The sequence below is a fragment of the Dicentrarchus labrax genome, unplaced genomic scaffold (assembly GCF_905237075.1).
Source record: "Dicentrarchus labrax unplaced genomic scaffold, dlabrax2021, whole genome shotgun sequence".
Lineage (NCBI taxonomy): Eukaryota > Metazoa > Chordata > Actinopteri > Moronidae > Dicentrarchus > Dicentrarchus labrax.
This window is the reverse complement of record NW_026136714.1, coordinates 8,094,110-8,109,750: the sequence shown is the minus strand read 5'-3', so window position 1 is coordinate 8,109,750 and position 15,641 is coordinate 8,094,110. Positions and strand designations below refer to the sequence as shown.

At 39.3% G+C, this 15,641-nt stretch overlaps 1 protein-coding gene across 1 annotated transcript in view; it reads right to left on the bottom strand.

Moving 5' to 3' along the window:
- LOC127376096 (phosphatidylethanolamine-binding protein 4) overlaps positions 1-15,641 on the bottom strand; it is a 50,568-nt gene that overhangs the window by 4,306 nt on the left and 30,621 nt on the right. The window contains exons 5-6 of the mRNA XM_051422674.1: positions 3,535-3,580; positions 2,099-2,212 (exon numbers count right to left, since the gene is read on the bottom strand). Of these exons, the coding sequence (XP_051278634.1) occupies positions 2,099-2,212; positions 3,535-3,580 (160 nt within the window). The remainder of the gene's footprint in view (positions 1-2,098; positions 2,213-3,534; positions 3,581-15,641) is intronic.

Sequence of the window (15,641 nt, the reverse complement as noted above, 5' to 3'; positions counted from 1 at the left end):
GACTCCCACGGTTCCTCACAACAGCCCTGCTCCACCTCTCATTGTTGCCCCCTTTACTACTCAAGTGATGGTCAGAGATGAAAAGAAAAAAGACAACAAATTTGCGATAAAATTGAGTCAATGACTGCGCTACTGGAAGTGGAAAACGATCATTAGGAGTCTCCCACCCACGACTAAATGCTCTCCCTTCGCAAATCACATCAATTAATGTCATGGGCTATGAAAAATGCTCTCTGTGTCATACCACATGGAGGGAGGACAGACGCTAATAAGTGAACATACTTAACGGAGGAGGTGGGGAGACATGGGATTCCCTCCGTTCCTCTTGTCTGTGCGGGAATACCGTGCTCATCATGGCCAAGGGGAGGCCAGTAATAATACAGCAGGTACACAATTGAATTCAGCCAAACCAATAACAACTGTGAAAATCGAATAGATTTCTATTCATAAACCATGACTAGGCTTTCGTTCTTAAATATGTCATGCAGAGTCTATTTCCATTGCCCTCTTTACAAGGGCAGTTATCCTCTCCAGAATTGACCCATCAAATGAAACATTTGATTATACAAGAGTGAATTTCTTAATTTAATTTCCCTTGAATAGAGAGAACAGTTTGCAGGAGAGAGGAAGTACACCAGCGGGAGTTAAACTCATCCAGTAGATTAAGGATGGGTGGATCCACTCAGTTCAATCGCTTCATAATGTGGGGGCAGCTACTGTATTGTAGCTGGTAGCAGAAAAATGAGTGCGCTCCAGTTTATTTTGCACAAAAAAATATATTAAAATATTCTAAACAGCAGGCTATTATTCATACTATTATTTTTCTTCAACTTAACCAGTTCTGACACAGTGAATACCCCATCAATGTGATACGAGTTCATCTCAACCTCCCAAAATGTGAGTTTGAATACATAATAAGTACATCTCTTTTGACATTTCTTTTTCCAGAGGTTTCAACATCAAACAGAACTCAGCCTAATGTGCCTGGATTGTTTGCTGACATTGCTGTCAAAACTTCAAACAGCAGAGACTGGCAGCTTCACTCATTCACGGCTGCAGCGCTTGAAGTCTCAAACCGCCCCGATCTCCCCTCAAATCACCGGCTGTGACCCGAGTAGAACAGACAGACGGGCACGCCCCCCTGTGAGGTACTCCACTGTACATCCAAGTGCAGTTGCCCACCTTCAAGAGACTTTTCTTCAGAAGTCAGAAAACCTGAAGTATAAACAAAACAATAACTCTGCTTTCTGCAACACAAACACCATTGTCTTTTCAGAGACAAACTAAGAAATGATCTGGTAATAATATCATCAGCAATCAAGATTATAAGTAAATGTAACTAGTGTTCACTGACATTGATACGGATTTTTGGTTTGGCGGGGGTTAACAAGATGTGGTCAGGCAGACTCGTGCAGGTGTGCGTGGGAGCCAACAATACTTGTCTTGACCCCGGAGGCATTAACACTGCAGCAGACTTACTCACTAACCTCATTAACATTTCCCTTGTTAGGTTCAAGCACTTGCAGATCTTTCTAAAGCAACTCCAAATGCTTCGATTAAATGCCCATAATTGTTTGTGGATTATGCATAATGACATGTGTCCACAACCTGGGCTTAGAGAGGACAGATAGTTAGAGAGATAGATAGAGTCTGGCTGGAATGTCTTGAGACATCACATGATAAATCAAATCACTAATAATAGCAGCTTCAGTAGTGTCACAGATACATTTGTTGAGACCTAATATGGAAACATTTCACCCTAAATAAAGTATTAAGCCCACTCAAACAAATGATGCAGAACCTAAATCAATCTAAGGTTGTAAAATGACACAACTTCCTCTTGTATGTGAGGAAATAGAATAATCTACTAACTAATGCTTAGAAAATAACCCCAGTAGCCCATAAAAGGTTCCTAAAACACAAAACCTATAACCCCCAAAACCTATTATGTGGTTAATTTGAAAGGAAATGTTTGGGCCTTGAGTTTTAATGCCTTGGTGTAATCCTTCTATTGCTGATTCAACAACTAACTGCTGGCAGTTGTGTTGGTATATGATAGATGATACTGCAGTGGCCAGCAGTGTTGTGGAGTCATTACCACGGGTTGACTCCTCCTCGGTGAGTGACAATGGTCCATACGGGGGCTGCTCAAACAATATGAACTGGTAGCGGTGAAAGCCAGTCTTCTTTGGCGGGGTTGGAGGAGAATAGTCTGCATGGAAGTACAAAGAATCTGAATCAGAAGAGCTGAGATTGGTGAATGATATTACATAGCAATATACTGTTTATGATTATCGCAATGTTACTGTGGGCAACAGTGGGCTAAATTATTTTCATTTTACGGTTTCTAGAGATCAATGATTCAAAAACGTCTTCATGCATGTAGATTTTTTTTAGACGTCAATAAACCAGTGGTAGCTGTGGATCCATAATATTGTAACCCTGAATTCCTAGCAATGTGATACAGTTTTCTTTTGATAAATCTTCTTTAAAGTTCAGATATTATGCAAAATTCACTTTTTGTGGCTTTTCAACATAAATGTGTTGCCAGTGTATCTAGAGGCCGACAAAATATGAGAAATTACCATTATCTCTGTTTTTTTACATCTATCAGCAAATATGTGTTCCAAAAAGCCCGTCCAATTAGCCTCTCCATATGACGTCCTATGGGGTTTGTTTAGCATAGCACCACCTTCAGGTAGGAGACCATCCTTGCCCATGGAATACATAAGGAATCTACCTCGCTGTTGACTATTGTCTTCACTACTGCCCACCCGAACATGAAAATGTCGTATTTACGGGCAAAGCACACAAACTTTTCAGTTGCTGGCTGCAAGAACCAACATAAAAGTATTTCCCTATCATCTGAGGATGTAAAAACCCAGTGAATTAAATGGATTTTTGACAAAAAAATGTGCCCACAACAACGAGGCAGAGTAAAAAGTATGTTTTAAAAAAAGTATTAAATCATTTTACCTCCATATTGTGTGGTACAGGCGTTTAATTCCCTTTTGCACACAACATTTGGCAAATCATCAAATGACACATCAATTATGAGTCATTCATTTGATCATTTGATACTTTGGTGCTCATGATTTCCATAAAATGAACTGAACAATTTGAACTGTGGAGAATCTAACAATGTCTAGCACGTCCATATTTACAAAAGGCAATCTAAGCAGCTTAGAACTCGCTGAAGTGTGCAACCAGGTGGGCTTTAAGATGTTTTATAAATACAAAGAACTTCTATAAAATCCAGACATGGGGTCTAATTGACACCCTGCTTTTTTAAGATTTACCGTAAACATAATAATAATAATAACAATAATAACAAAGTTCACTTAAATAGGTATAAATCCAAAATAATATTGTGGAATTAGTCCAAATAAAAATATATAATTTACGACATTACATTGTGCAGCTTACACAACATACAGAAGTAGAAGATAACCTTGTGTCATTAAAGTAAACTAAGATGAACTGAGTATAGTAATAAAAGTTACTAAATGAATGTCAATTGATAACCACACTTACCAGTGAGGGTTGTCCCTTGTATCTGTGCTTTCTTGAGTCCAGAGCCCTGATAATTCAGACACAGTCAGTCAGCCAAAGCATTCAGGAGATTTATGAAGGACAGTTAAATTAAATCTGAGACAAAAATCTATAGTTAATAATTTGACAAGACAGACAGTACAGTGGGGACATTACATTGCTTCCTACAACAGAAAATAATGCCACTCTTCCCTTAGTTTTGTGCTCCCACAGCCAAATATTCTGTGCTTGCTCAGCTCAGCGGTCAGTCCTTGAAATAGCACCCACTGTACCAACTAGAGAGAGGCTGGAGATGCCATTTAATTCCCAAGCCAATTTTATTTGGAGCAAATTTTGTTATAGTCTAAACTGCTGAATTTAACTAGATTAGACATATAAGTGTTACAGCATGCATAGATCCAATAAACATTGAGACTTAGGTGATGATTGGAGAAAGACAATCATACGTGCTGCTCGTAATTGTAAAATGTAACCTTACAGGAAGCTTCACTACCTCAAAATTGTTGGTTAAAATATGTCAAAGTCAAATATCTTGGAAGATCTTTTATATTAAAATCTGATGAGACAATTCCCAGACAAAAGACAGTTCCCAAGCAAATTAAACCACTGAGTGGATTTCCAGGTAGCAATTTCCCATATTATTAATTGTATATTAACTTCCTGTTGCCTAGAAACAGACATCATGTAACCCAATGTGAAGCGCAGATATTTTTCATAAGCATTTTCTACTGTATATTTGTCAGGTTAAACTCCCTCATCCCCAGGAAGCACACAGTCAGGCACCTCACACTGCAAATTGCACACAGGAATGTTTGTTTAATAGACTTGGCTGCTTACTGAAGACGGCTGCATCCTTGAGTGGGAGGAAAAAGGACTAAATATGTTGTCTGTGAAATGGCCCAAAACCCACTTGAGGTAAGCATGGAAGTCCCCATCAGGCATCAAATATCTGGTCTCAGCACCTATTTCAGTCCTCTTTTCTTCACACACACACACACAGGCTCCCCCCACAGGGTGACAAAGGTACTGTGTTACTAGACAGCTAGACTAGACAGTGAGGACAAAAGACATGCAGGACAGGAGGCTTTTTTTCTCTTTTATCTCCTTTGATCATTAAGCAAAAATCCCAGTTTGCTGAATGTCATAGTAGTATAAAAACCTTAAGCTGTATTTGTCTTTAGGGATGTGGACTTACCCAGAACATACAAAATATTTTGTAGATCTTAGAAACAGTGCAAACACATTTTGTACTCACCAATTATAATCTTTTTTTTAAAAAGGGATAAAAACATTAAACTGTTGGTAAGACAACATGATCCCCCTATTTCAGTAAACTAATGAATAACTGCAGTATTAGTGTTTAGATTATATTATTGAAAGAAAAAGGAAGATTTTGTTTGCTTTGTAGTCATATGTGGAACAAAGGACTAGGAAGCTGAACTGATCACTGTTTTTTTTTTAATACTGCTGCTGTCACATGATGAGTTTTTAGAGCTGACCATGGTACATAGTTTCAATAAAAATGTTATAGCTCTTGTCATAGCACATAATGTGTGCCAGATTAATTCACATACACTGTGATGATTTGTTTAGCGATATTAATTTGATCATTTATATTTGACCCTTTCAGTAAAATAATCCATCAGTAGCAAAGCATGTGTCCTCTGTTGTGCCCTGTCTCATTTATAATCCTGTAACTGCTGTTTAGGAGGTTTAGGGGTAAGTATTAGAGTGCAGAGCACCAGTGTTTACACAGAGACTGGTAAAATTCTGAAGATTAGTTTCAACTGAGAGTATCTTCATCCACTGATCAGTGAGAAAAAAAGCTTTATTTAGAAATAGCAAGAGTCCTGCAGCCTGCAGGATCCAAACCCATTGCCATAGCAACAGGTAGTCAACATTTGAGCGTGCAACATTTTCCCACATCTTAATGCTCGGTTCTCGCTCCCTCTCTGTGACACCCTCTGCCCTTTTAATTTCATTATAATACATAGAGTAGAAACAACAGCAAATGAATGCAATATTAAAATTCAGCCAAACAATAAAAGACAAGTCAATCACATGCAGAACTCACATAGAATAACATATATCAATATTCAAAGATATCAACATCTTCAAAATAATGTGGTTATGGTGGTTTAGAGCAGAACTGGTATCACAGTAGCTGTGACAGGGCAGGGCAGTGTTGAGGTCGCTGACTCTTGATGTTCACTGGGGAGTGACGGACTCGCTCACACTAATCTACAGGACATTCTCACATGGTGGGCGGCCTCCCTCAGGGACCCTGCTGTGGGGGCGGGGCACAAAGCGTGAAAAGTTCTGACCATGAAATGATTGACAGCCGCTTGCTGTGTTAATTGTGTTTATTAAGAAAGTTTCAGTTTAAAGAATGGGTTTTTAATAAATGTTCGGAAACACTTTAGACAGGTAGACATATTCACATTATCTTATGAGCACTTTATAATGGGGAACATATTCTGAGTTAGAAATACTTAATTTAACGTTATTTGGACACTATTTACACATGTAGTTTTGTTACATAAGAAAAGACCACAGTTTTTAAGTGTTATTAAGGGGGAATGAGTATTCTTGTGGTACTACCACCTTATACGGCCCATACTGAGCAAAGCATATTAAGATTGTAATATATGTACAACCTCTTAACTTACTATCACTCAGCATTAATTAGGAGGCTGGTGAGGGAAAACTCTTAGTTACTGGCCTAGTAGTTGTAGAATATAACCATGCAAAATAAGGCTATGTTAAAATAAGTGCCTTTCAATGACTAATAAAAAGTCAATATGCTACTAATATGCATGCTAATAGGTAACTAGATAATGGTGAATATATGTACCTTTAGGATAAATTTGTGGACAAAAGTAAAATGAAACAATGGCACGTAGAAGTACAGAAGATTTAAATGTTACTTGAGAGGTTGGAATTAGTTTGATCTAATTAAACTGAGCAAATGCATCTCGACCCTGTTGAATGATTTTCTTGTGAACCCCACCCGTGCAAAATCTGGGAATGATGATGTCATAAATTTGGGATATAATATGATTACAAAGCTCACACAATGTCTGTTCCTTTAGTGAGCTGGTGAACAAGCACTTACACAGGTTTCTCATTTAAGTTACTTCAACTACAGGATGATAGATGTTGCAGCTGGTTCCACCACAGAAAGTTTTTCATACAGTAAATCCATCACAGCTTTGTTAGGGGGAATCAAAAGCCACATAGTGCATTGATGAAGTTAATCTTGGATCAATGATATTCTCAGCTAGGATCATACTCAGAGCTCAGGGTTAGAAAAGTCAAAAGCGCTGGGACTCGCGTCGAGACACTGTAAAGCTCCCTGTTACAGAGCTGGGTCGTAACACTCCCCAATAAAAGCAGGAACAGTATACACTTTATACACTGAGGATAACTATCTTAAAATGCATACCATGTCTGGTGACAGTAGACATATCTCAAAAGAATGAAAATTAACCTGATAGATGTCATGAGAAGTATAAAAATTGATTTATTAAAATATGTTTTTGATGACTATGTCACATAGATGTAATATACAGATGAAGGTGATTTGATGTCTACTTCTTATATAATGTATTCTCCAGTATATTATACTGTGGCATATAAACGTTATACATTCATTAAAATAAATCTTACTTACACTCAAACATATACAGTAAGAACAGATCAGTCCCTCCAGGAAGGTGTGATGTTGCAATTGCCACAATTAACGCAAATTCAACCAATCCCCTTAAATTCTGCGGAGTTTGGTCCAATCACTGCAACTTTTCTGCAAATTTTACCAATCATAGCAGTGATTTTACATATTTTCTACATATTGACTTTCTCCCGCAATTTCATTGCGAAAAAATTTGTATGTGAAATCAGAATTTTTAGGCAAGAACAATCACAAAAAAAGCCTGGAGGGATACTCCAGTATAGTTATACTGACCAACCGCAAATATGTTTATTTTTGATCATCTGTGCCGGCCTCAAGCTGAGAAAAACATTACATAAGGACAGTTGTAATTGTACAGTATCTGCTCATAATACAAATGCAAGGCTTACTGTACAGCCTTTTCTTAACATATAGATTCACTAGTCGACTGAAAAGCAGCAGAAGATTTCAAATGTGTATCTTTACAATGAGACCTCAGAGTACTTAAAGCTGCTGTGTCAGTGTTTCAACTGTTGGAATTGATGTCATTTCAGCAGCTGAAAGTTGAAAGACTGGGAACTGTTTCATTATCTATGCAGTTACCAAGGAACTAGACTATCAGTGTGTATAAATATTTTCACATCTAAGCACTACATTTTAAATTCATGTTCATGAGTATCAATCATAACATAATTTCTTATATCATTCATAGAGCTAAATATATAAAATAACATCTAATCTTGTGGTCATATTGTATATTTTGGACTGCACACATATTTATATATTTATTTCATAGTTTTACCAAAGCCCAAATTTAAAAGAGTTAAATGTTTGTTTCTTTAAACTCTTCTTGTGTTATTTTATTGCTGCGATTATAAATCTTACTTTACTTTCCGCGAACATAAAATGGAAGTAAGTAATGTGAACTGTATGTGGTGGTGGGTGGAGGAAAGATGTGGGAGGATTGGGGAGGGTGTGTGATGGAGGAGGGTGAAAGTGTACATTTGTTTGTCTTTTAATGTGTGACTCTGAATGTGAAAATAAAAGAATAGTTTTAAAAAGACCTTTCCTTTCCTTGTGTGGCAGATATAAACGTTACAAGCATACATATATCATTTAACTGGTCACGTAATTGAGAAGATAAAGAAAAGCTTAGTAGTTTAAAGTTCTGTTGCAATTACAAAAATACTACACTACATTTGAAAATGGATAGTACTGATTTGAATAATGAATGAATCACCACAAATCGCTGTGACTAGATGTCAGTTTATGAATAGTTCCTGTCACCAAACCCTTATATCAAATCATTTATCATAGCAGCATTGAGGTTTGGTGATTATCAGTCAGAAAAATGTCAATCATTTAATCTATAGTCACCATAAAGTCTAAATAGTCTGTTTAGTTCTATTTATTTAGTCGATGGACAAACCATACAGTTTCTATTCAAATGCTAATGAAACAAACAGAGAAAAACAAATTGCATGGATTGAGTTAATGTGAAAGTTATCAACAAAATGTGACTACTGTTTGCATCTTCATACTAGGGGAATACCCATTCGTGTAGCTGTGATGGTGAATCACACACTGAGCAGTGTGGGAGAGGCACAAACTGACAGAGAGATAAAAAACCGAAAGCGTCAAAATGGCTGTCTAGTATTTTACATACCTATCAGAAAAGAAACAACACACTTTGAAGCGTAAAGGTGTGTCAGTCTTTCAAGAGGAGAACATTACGTTTGATATGAGACTTTATGAACCAGTGAGGAAGTGTAGGAGAGAAACTATAGCAACATAATCGGGGGAAGCCTGGACTTGGTATAATACTGTGTCTCTGTTGCCAAAATTCACACGAAAAACTAAATCCGAACAAACCATTGAAAAATGTGGCAGTGACAGATTTATGGTTGGTTGATTGTAATTCAAGCTAACTTTCAAGAAAATGTCACCGCAGTTGTTAATCTACTCAGGGGTATCACTGATCGGCTAAATATTTGTTGTACTGTGTTGACATTGCTGGAGTCTGTCCAGACATCTACTGATGTACTTGTGGCAGCAGGGGGGTGTAATGAGTAGGGACGCCACCTTTCAAATGGCTGGTCGAGTTCATGACTCTGCAACAGGAAACATGTGTGCTGGTAAATGGCCCATGAAAAAGACAAGAGTCTCTACAAGCTGTTGTATAGCTGATCCTGACCTCTGATCTGCCTGTGGAGGGCAATCATGGAAAACAGCATTGCAGATTTAAATATGAAAATTAGCATATTAGAACTGAAATTTTAAAGAAACTATTTTCACTGAAGGTTTCTGCATGTGTCTCTGCTCTGCTCAAATGTAAAAAGTTATCTCTTTAGATATCAGATTTAACTAATATTAGTCCAGCTGTGGTGTTACGGACACTTCGTCCTGTCTCTCCCTGTTGTTCATCGTGGCCCAGCTTGCCTTCATGTTTTACTGACTCCATTTCACACTCTGACTCAGACAAAAGCAGAAAGGATCCTGAACAACCTACACGTTATGAGCAATGAATAATTCTGAAAATCTGGAAAAAGCAATGCAGCATAGCTTTTCCTGTGGGTCACGTAATAGCCTGACACTCCCACCACCAATATTCAGTGCAGCAACTCCAGCTCTCTGTTCCAAGTGAAGCACAACCAAGACTGATCCAGACCAACTAATTTATCATAAAGCGCACAATGAATCGGAATTAGTTCAGAGTTGATTGTAGTATTATTCTTCATGCTATTCTTGACTATGGGACACTCATGCACCTCCTGTGGGTCTAAAAGTGGCTAACTAAAACAGGTGCTACCTGTATCACCCAGGTAAACTTGATCAACAGTAAGAATTAGAAGTTAAGCCTAATATTATACGAGAATTGTTTACTTCTCTAGGCTTTAGAGGATAAGATGAACAGTGTTTGTATAATTTGTCTACATAACTTCCGCTAGGAATCCTCTGACAAGAGCCAATAGGTAGGAGTCCGCGAGGAGGTGGTGGGTGGGTGCAGGGGTGCGGTTTCACCAGGAATACCCACTTGCCCAACAACCCTTCTCCTTCTCTGTGTGGGTGAGTGCTTCCCTTTGTCAGTTACTCATGCACCTCCTTGTATATCCACCGCTTCCCTCCCCCTCCCTTGCACACCCTGTAAACCCACACCTACGACAATCAGCACCCACGTCCTTCTAATGCAGTTCTGAGAGCATCATTCTCCCTTTTACTTGCAGTCAGGCTAACAGACGGGGAGAGAGAGCATGACAGATGGTGTTCACAGCTCTATTTCTGAGGCTGGACTTGTACCGCCACAGCCACCCCTCCCCCCCTCGCCTATTCCACTCAAGCCAAGTGCTTATGACTGCCTCCTCATCTTCGCCTCAGTAATCAGCCCATTCATTTGCAGGGTTATTGTGAATTAAAAGTATGTGTCTCTCAAGGAACCTCACCGTTTACAGGTTAAACAAAGTGGAAGAGAGAATTTACATGACTGCTCAACTAGAGGACTTAGTTATCTTGAGGATGCTAGAAATTAAAGATTTCATTGTAATTTCTGAATTAAAAATGACTGTGTGACAAGATTCTGTAGTATAATGAGTGCAAAGAGACCACCTAGTGTACAAGATCACCTGATTTTGAATTTACTAACAGTATGCAACAAAAGCCAGTCAGTCCTGAACCATCAGTCCCTCCTTGAGGCTGACAGGTCTTCAAACCGGTGCACCACACTAAAACTGCAGGACAGAGTATCTACTTACCTTTAGAAGAAGCTGGAAGCAGACATAATTAAGCCAGTTGATGTATTGTCCTGGATTTGTTGAGGACGGAAGAAGCCAAGCATTATGCGTCCATAGCCACACTCTGTGAGCTCCTGTGACCTGATTGCCCTTACAACGAGACCCATCAGACAGAGGGCACAGACCACGCAGGATGCATTGCTGGTTAGTATGCTTCTTCACCTTGCAGATTACGGCAGGTACTGTGTGTGCAACTCTCCAACCATCAACAAATCCAGGCCTGCACACATCCATTTAGATGCTCTGCTCTCCACTTATTAATGACTTTAATGTCCTTCACTTCCAACTGGCCTTTGAGCAGGACCTTGGTCTCTCCCAGATTTGATCCAACTTTGCCAGGTGGCCCTCAAAAGAGCTAGTCAACTTCTGTCAGGTTCAGCTGCCATGCTGGATTAAAATCTTCATACCCAGTGAGTCTGCAGCATTGATGCCAGCTGCAGACAAGCATGCATCCTAGTCAAGGAAGTTGACGAAGCGGTTCTGGTGTGGTATAGCCATCGTGAGGAACCACCTACCTACCAGCCAGGACCTGGAAACACATCTAAAACCACATCTATAGGGAGCTCCATTGTGTGGCATACCACCAATGCTTTCCTGTGGTGGTGTATGACTTTCACTCATAGAGGCTATAGAGGGTCTATCACAACCTGCTTCCTAGAGTTGCTCTTTGCGCAATGGTTTCTATTACCATAGACGAGGGCCCACAGTTCAAAGGGGCATCAAATATATCCCATATGGCTCTGTAACTGAGGAGTGTGAAGAGACTAAACCCGGTGCTGAAGAATGGCATCACCTTTTCAACTGCACCGCAAACTCAAGCTACACCATATTCCTTTACTGGAAGCGCTCTGCTGGTCTGTGGCCAATGCAGGTCACAATCTTCTTCTTCTGAGATAGATCAAGATGGCACACAAACAGACCTTGGCAAAGCCCAGTGCTGCATGAACTGGGAGTAATGCCAGCCTTTAGAGGTGTATGGCAGCTACAACATGTGCAAGGTATGTGTTATTTTTATATTCACGTTTTGTTAAGTACAACTGGTAAAGTAGCTGCTTCCCCTACTCCTATCCCCTCATCAAAATAGGGTAAATGTAACAATTTCAATCAACTCTACTTAATAAATACATAACACACAAAATAAATAACACTGTATTGGTTTAACTACATTTCCACACACATTTTTTCATAAACAGCTACATTTTTAAAAAAACTCAAAATGTTGACCCCTATTAAATCAAACACAACCCTAATAATAATCTTTTCTGGATTCTCCAGTCACGGTAAATGAGCCTGTGAGAGCCTAATGGGCTTGAGTCTGGGGTGACTGGTTGGTCGAGCAACCTAATGGTGATCAGCTGAGCGGGATGGATTGGCCTCAGCAGGACAGGGTGAAAGCCAGTGGGGGAGTCACCCATGATGTGCTTGAGCGCATCAACAAATTAACCCACTTAACAATAGCCTGCTAGACTAATGGCTTTAGTAAAGAAACTCATTTGGCTTTGGTAATGAACTGAGTTGGAAACATAAACAGTCCAGTTATTAAGTGAACTCCAGACATCACTGACATCACCCGACACACTGATGTACCAAACCTACACTACATCAGCCATGCTCATTAGCAGGGAAGCATACTATTACTCAAATCACTGACTTAAGAAACTAGCCACCCAAACTCATTATCACACTCATCTATTCAGTCTTAATTTGCATACATTACAAATTCGCCTTAACAAAGTGGCCGTGCCGAGTTGGTCATCTCATTCTCATAGAGCAGATTGGGCCTAACAGGGCAGAGCACCGACCAAAGTGAGAGCGTTTTAATGAGGTAATCACATCCAACCTGGGTGCTGCTTCCGAGCCCTTACAGCTCCTGTGTGTGTGTGTGTGTGTGTGTGTGTGAGAGAGTATGGGTGCGATGAGTCTGTACTTAAGTACTGTTGAGGGAAGCCCAAGCCTGAGTTCCCAAGGTAACAGTCAGTTTGAGTGGGGGCTGGCTGACTCATTTGAAGGGAATCCTGGAACCTGAACAAGGCTGCCCACTCGCCCCACCCCCAGCTTCATCAGCACAACAAGCAAACAAGGCGCTGACATGTCCCCATACAGGGCTTCCCACTGACGGGGGTGGTGCTGGAAAATCCCAGCCTGAGCTTGCCTACAAGTAGCATCAGAAGACACACACACAGACACAAGGGCCTCGCCACTCCATGGCTACAGCTTTTTCCGGCGGCAAGACCATAAATCCATGGAGGTAGTAAATTGATAGGTTACAATGGAGCTGTATGCCCACAAAAATACATCCAGGCACGTGCTGGATTTTGATTAATACATGAGAGAATGGGGGAGAAGTAAGGGGGTGGGAGAGAAGAGGAAGATTAAGCTTATTAAAACAGTCAGTGGCATAGAATTAAAATAGTTTTTGAAGTGTGAACGGTGACACAAAATAAATGAGTAAATGGAAACCTTGTGGGTCGGGGCATGGAGGAGGAGGAGAAAAAGAAGTGAGAGGCAGACGTGGAGGATGAAGGAGGAGTAAGAGTAGGTGGACAAGAGAACGAACTCTTTGCCCACACAATTAATCTAATTATTAAGAAATTAAAAGAGATCAACAGGCGTGTAATTGACCACTTAATTAGTTCAAGGTCAGTCTATTCTTTTGACTTTGGAAGGACAGTGGTGCGACTACACTTTTTGGTGAAATATTCTGCAATCTGCAATATACTAATAAACAGCCATATCTGTTTCCACACACATGTGGCACAGTTTTCCAGCTTAATAATGACCATTTTATGTACCATGAATCCAATATTGTGTAATTCATAGAAAACAACAAAAGGCAACTGACCATTTAAAATACTTTTAGAAACAGTAAACTCTGGCCATCAAACAAAAACTGCACATGTATAGTCAGTAATCCCTGCTGTGAAGAGTAGCCATTTGATATGCTTCTGTCCGCGGTTATATCTGTTGATAACTCTATAGTTCATTCAGTGTCTTTAGTCATTAACAACTGAGAGCTGGTACAAAGGGATTTAAGAGGCAGCATTACTGTTTTGAATCACTGGATGTTTAATTCTTCTATTATAATTGAGGCAGGAGCGAGACAGAGGTTATGGTAACTGCTGGAAACCTGTCCCACTTCACAGAAAGGTTAATGAACCTTACAAGTCCTATGGGAGATGGAGTATGCTGTTAATTTGACAAACGTGGGAAATAAATGCTTTTATGCTTTTATTGACGGTGACCAATAGCGGCCTTTGCTGAAATGAAAGGTTTTAGTCTTTTGGGTGCTTTGCTATGAGGCAAAACAATAATGTGGAATGCATTTGTTGGAAGAAACTAAGTACATAATTGTTTGAATAGCAATTTCAGGCCAAAAAGCATCTTCATTATTAATTCCTACTTTTGGGGAACATATACTGCGCAAAATGTACAGTAACCTGATGTTATGAAACATCTGCCTTTATTCTGAATACATTTGTGGGAATGAGGGATTTTAAAAAGCTGTATTTTAAAATCTACATATTTCCACATTCCATTTTATGCACCAATGGTCTGGGTTTCATTTTAACAGGGCACCAAGGGTATAATATACTGACAGCTGGAGAGGAACGTGTGTAACAGTGTCAGCGCTAACCTGAATAAATCTGTGGGTTAGAGGGAATCATCGCAAAAGGTGGCTATGATACATGTGATCAGGACAGAGGTTTTAGGCACAGGACCAACTATGTATACAGTGTGCATGATTAAGAGATTAAATGGATAATCTCCTTCCCATTCAAAGAGCCTGACGGAGGCAGGGATCTGGTTTCACAAAGATAGACTTTCACTATGGCTTAAATCTAAGCAACAGTCAAAGTTCAGAGAGACATCCAAGTTCATCGTTTGCCCAAAACTGTGTAGTTTTGGATTATCTGCGGTACAAACATTCTTTATATGGGTCTTTTCAATTAAAAAACAAGAAAATCATACAATTTAGAGGCCGTTTTACAAAAGTACTTACTTTAATTTATTTACAAGCATCGCCAACAGCTCTTTTTCTTTTTTCTTGTCAGCAGCTGACATTGATGGTTGCTTGATCCCAAATCTTCATAAAAAAATTGTAATTGTAATAAAACATGATCCATTTTCTGGTCTACTCCCCCAACGGTTAAGAGGTAGTGGTGGAATGTTACTAAGCACATTTAGTCAAGTACTGTACTTCAGTATAATATGTCATCCTACCTTACTTCAATCTTTTAATTTTCTGCTACTTTATACTTCTACTCCACAACATTTGTATTTTTCAGCTATTGTTACCAGTTAATTTCAGATTTTTACACTGCAATACTATTAGTAATATATATATAAGTAATATTTTGAAAGCAGGGCTTATAATGGAGTATTTTATATTTGTATTTTGTATCTTGAGTATTTGCATTGCTACTGAATACTTCTTCCACCCCTGATTTTAGGTAACTCTTACTAGCAGATCAGAAAAGTTCAGTTAAGTTCAGGTTAGGGAAACATTGCTTTCGTGGCTAAAAGAGACGTACACTGACACTTTCCACACTTACTTTTTGCCCTCCTTCAAGCATATTAGGAGAGGACAGTCTCCGGTTCTCAGTAGGTGCGATTATACAACGTAAGACAGC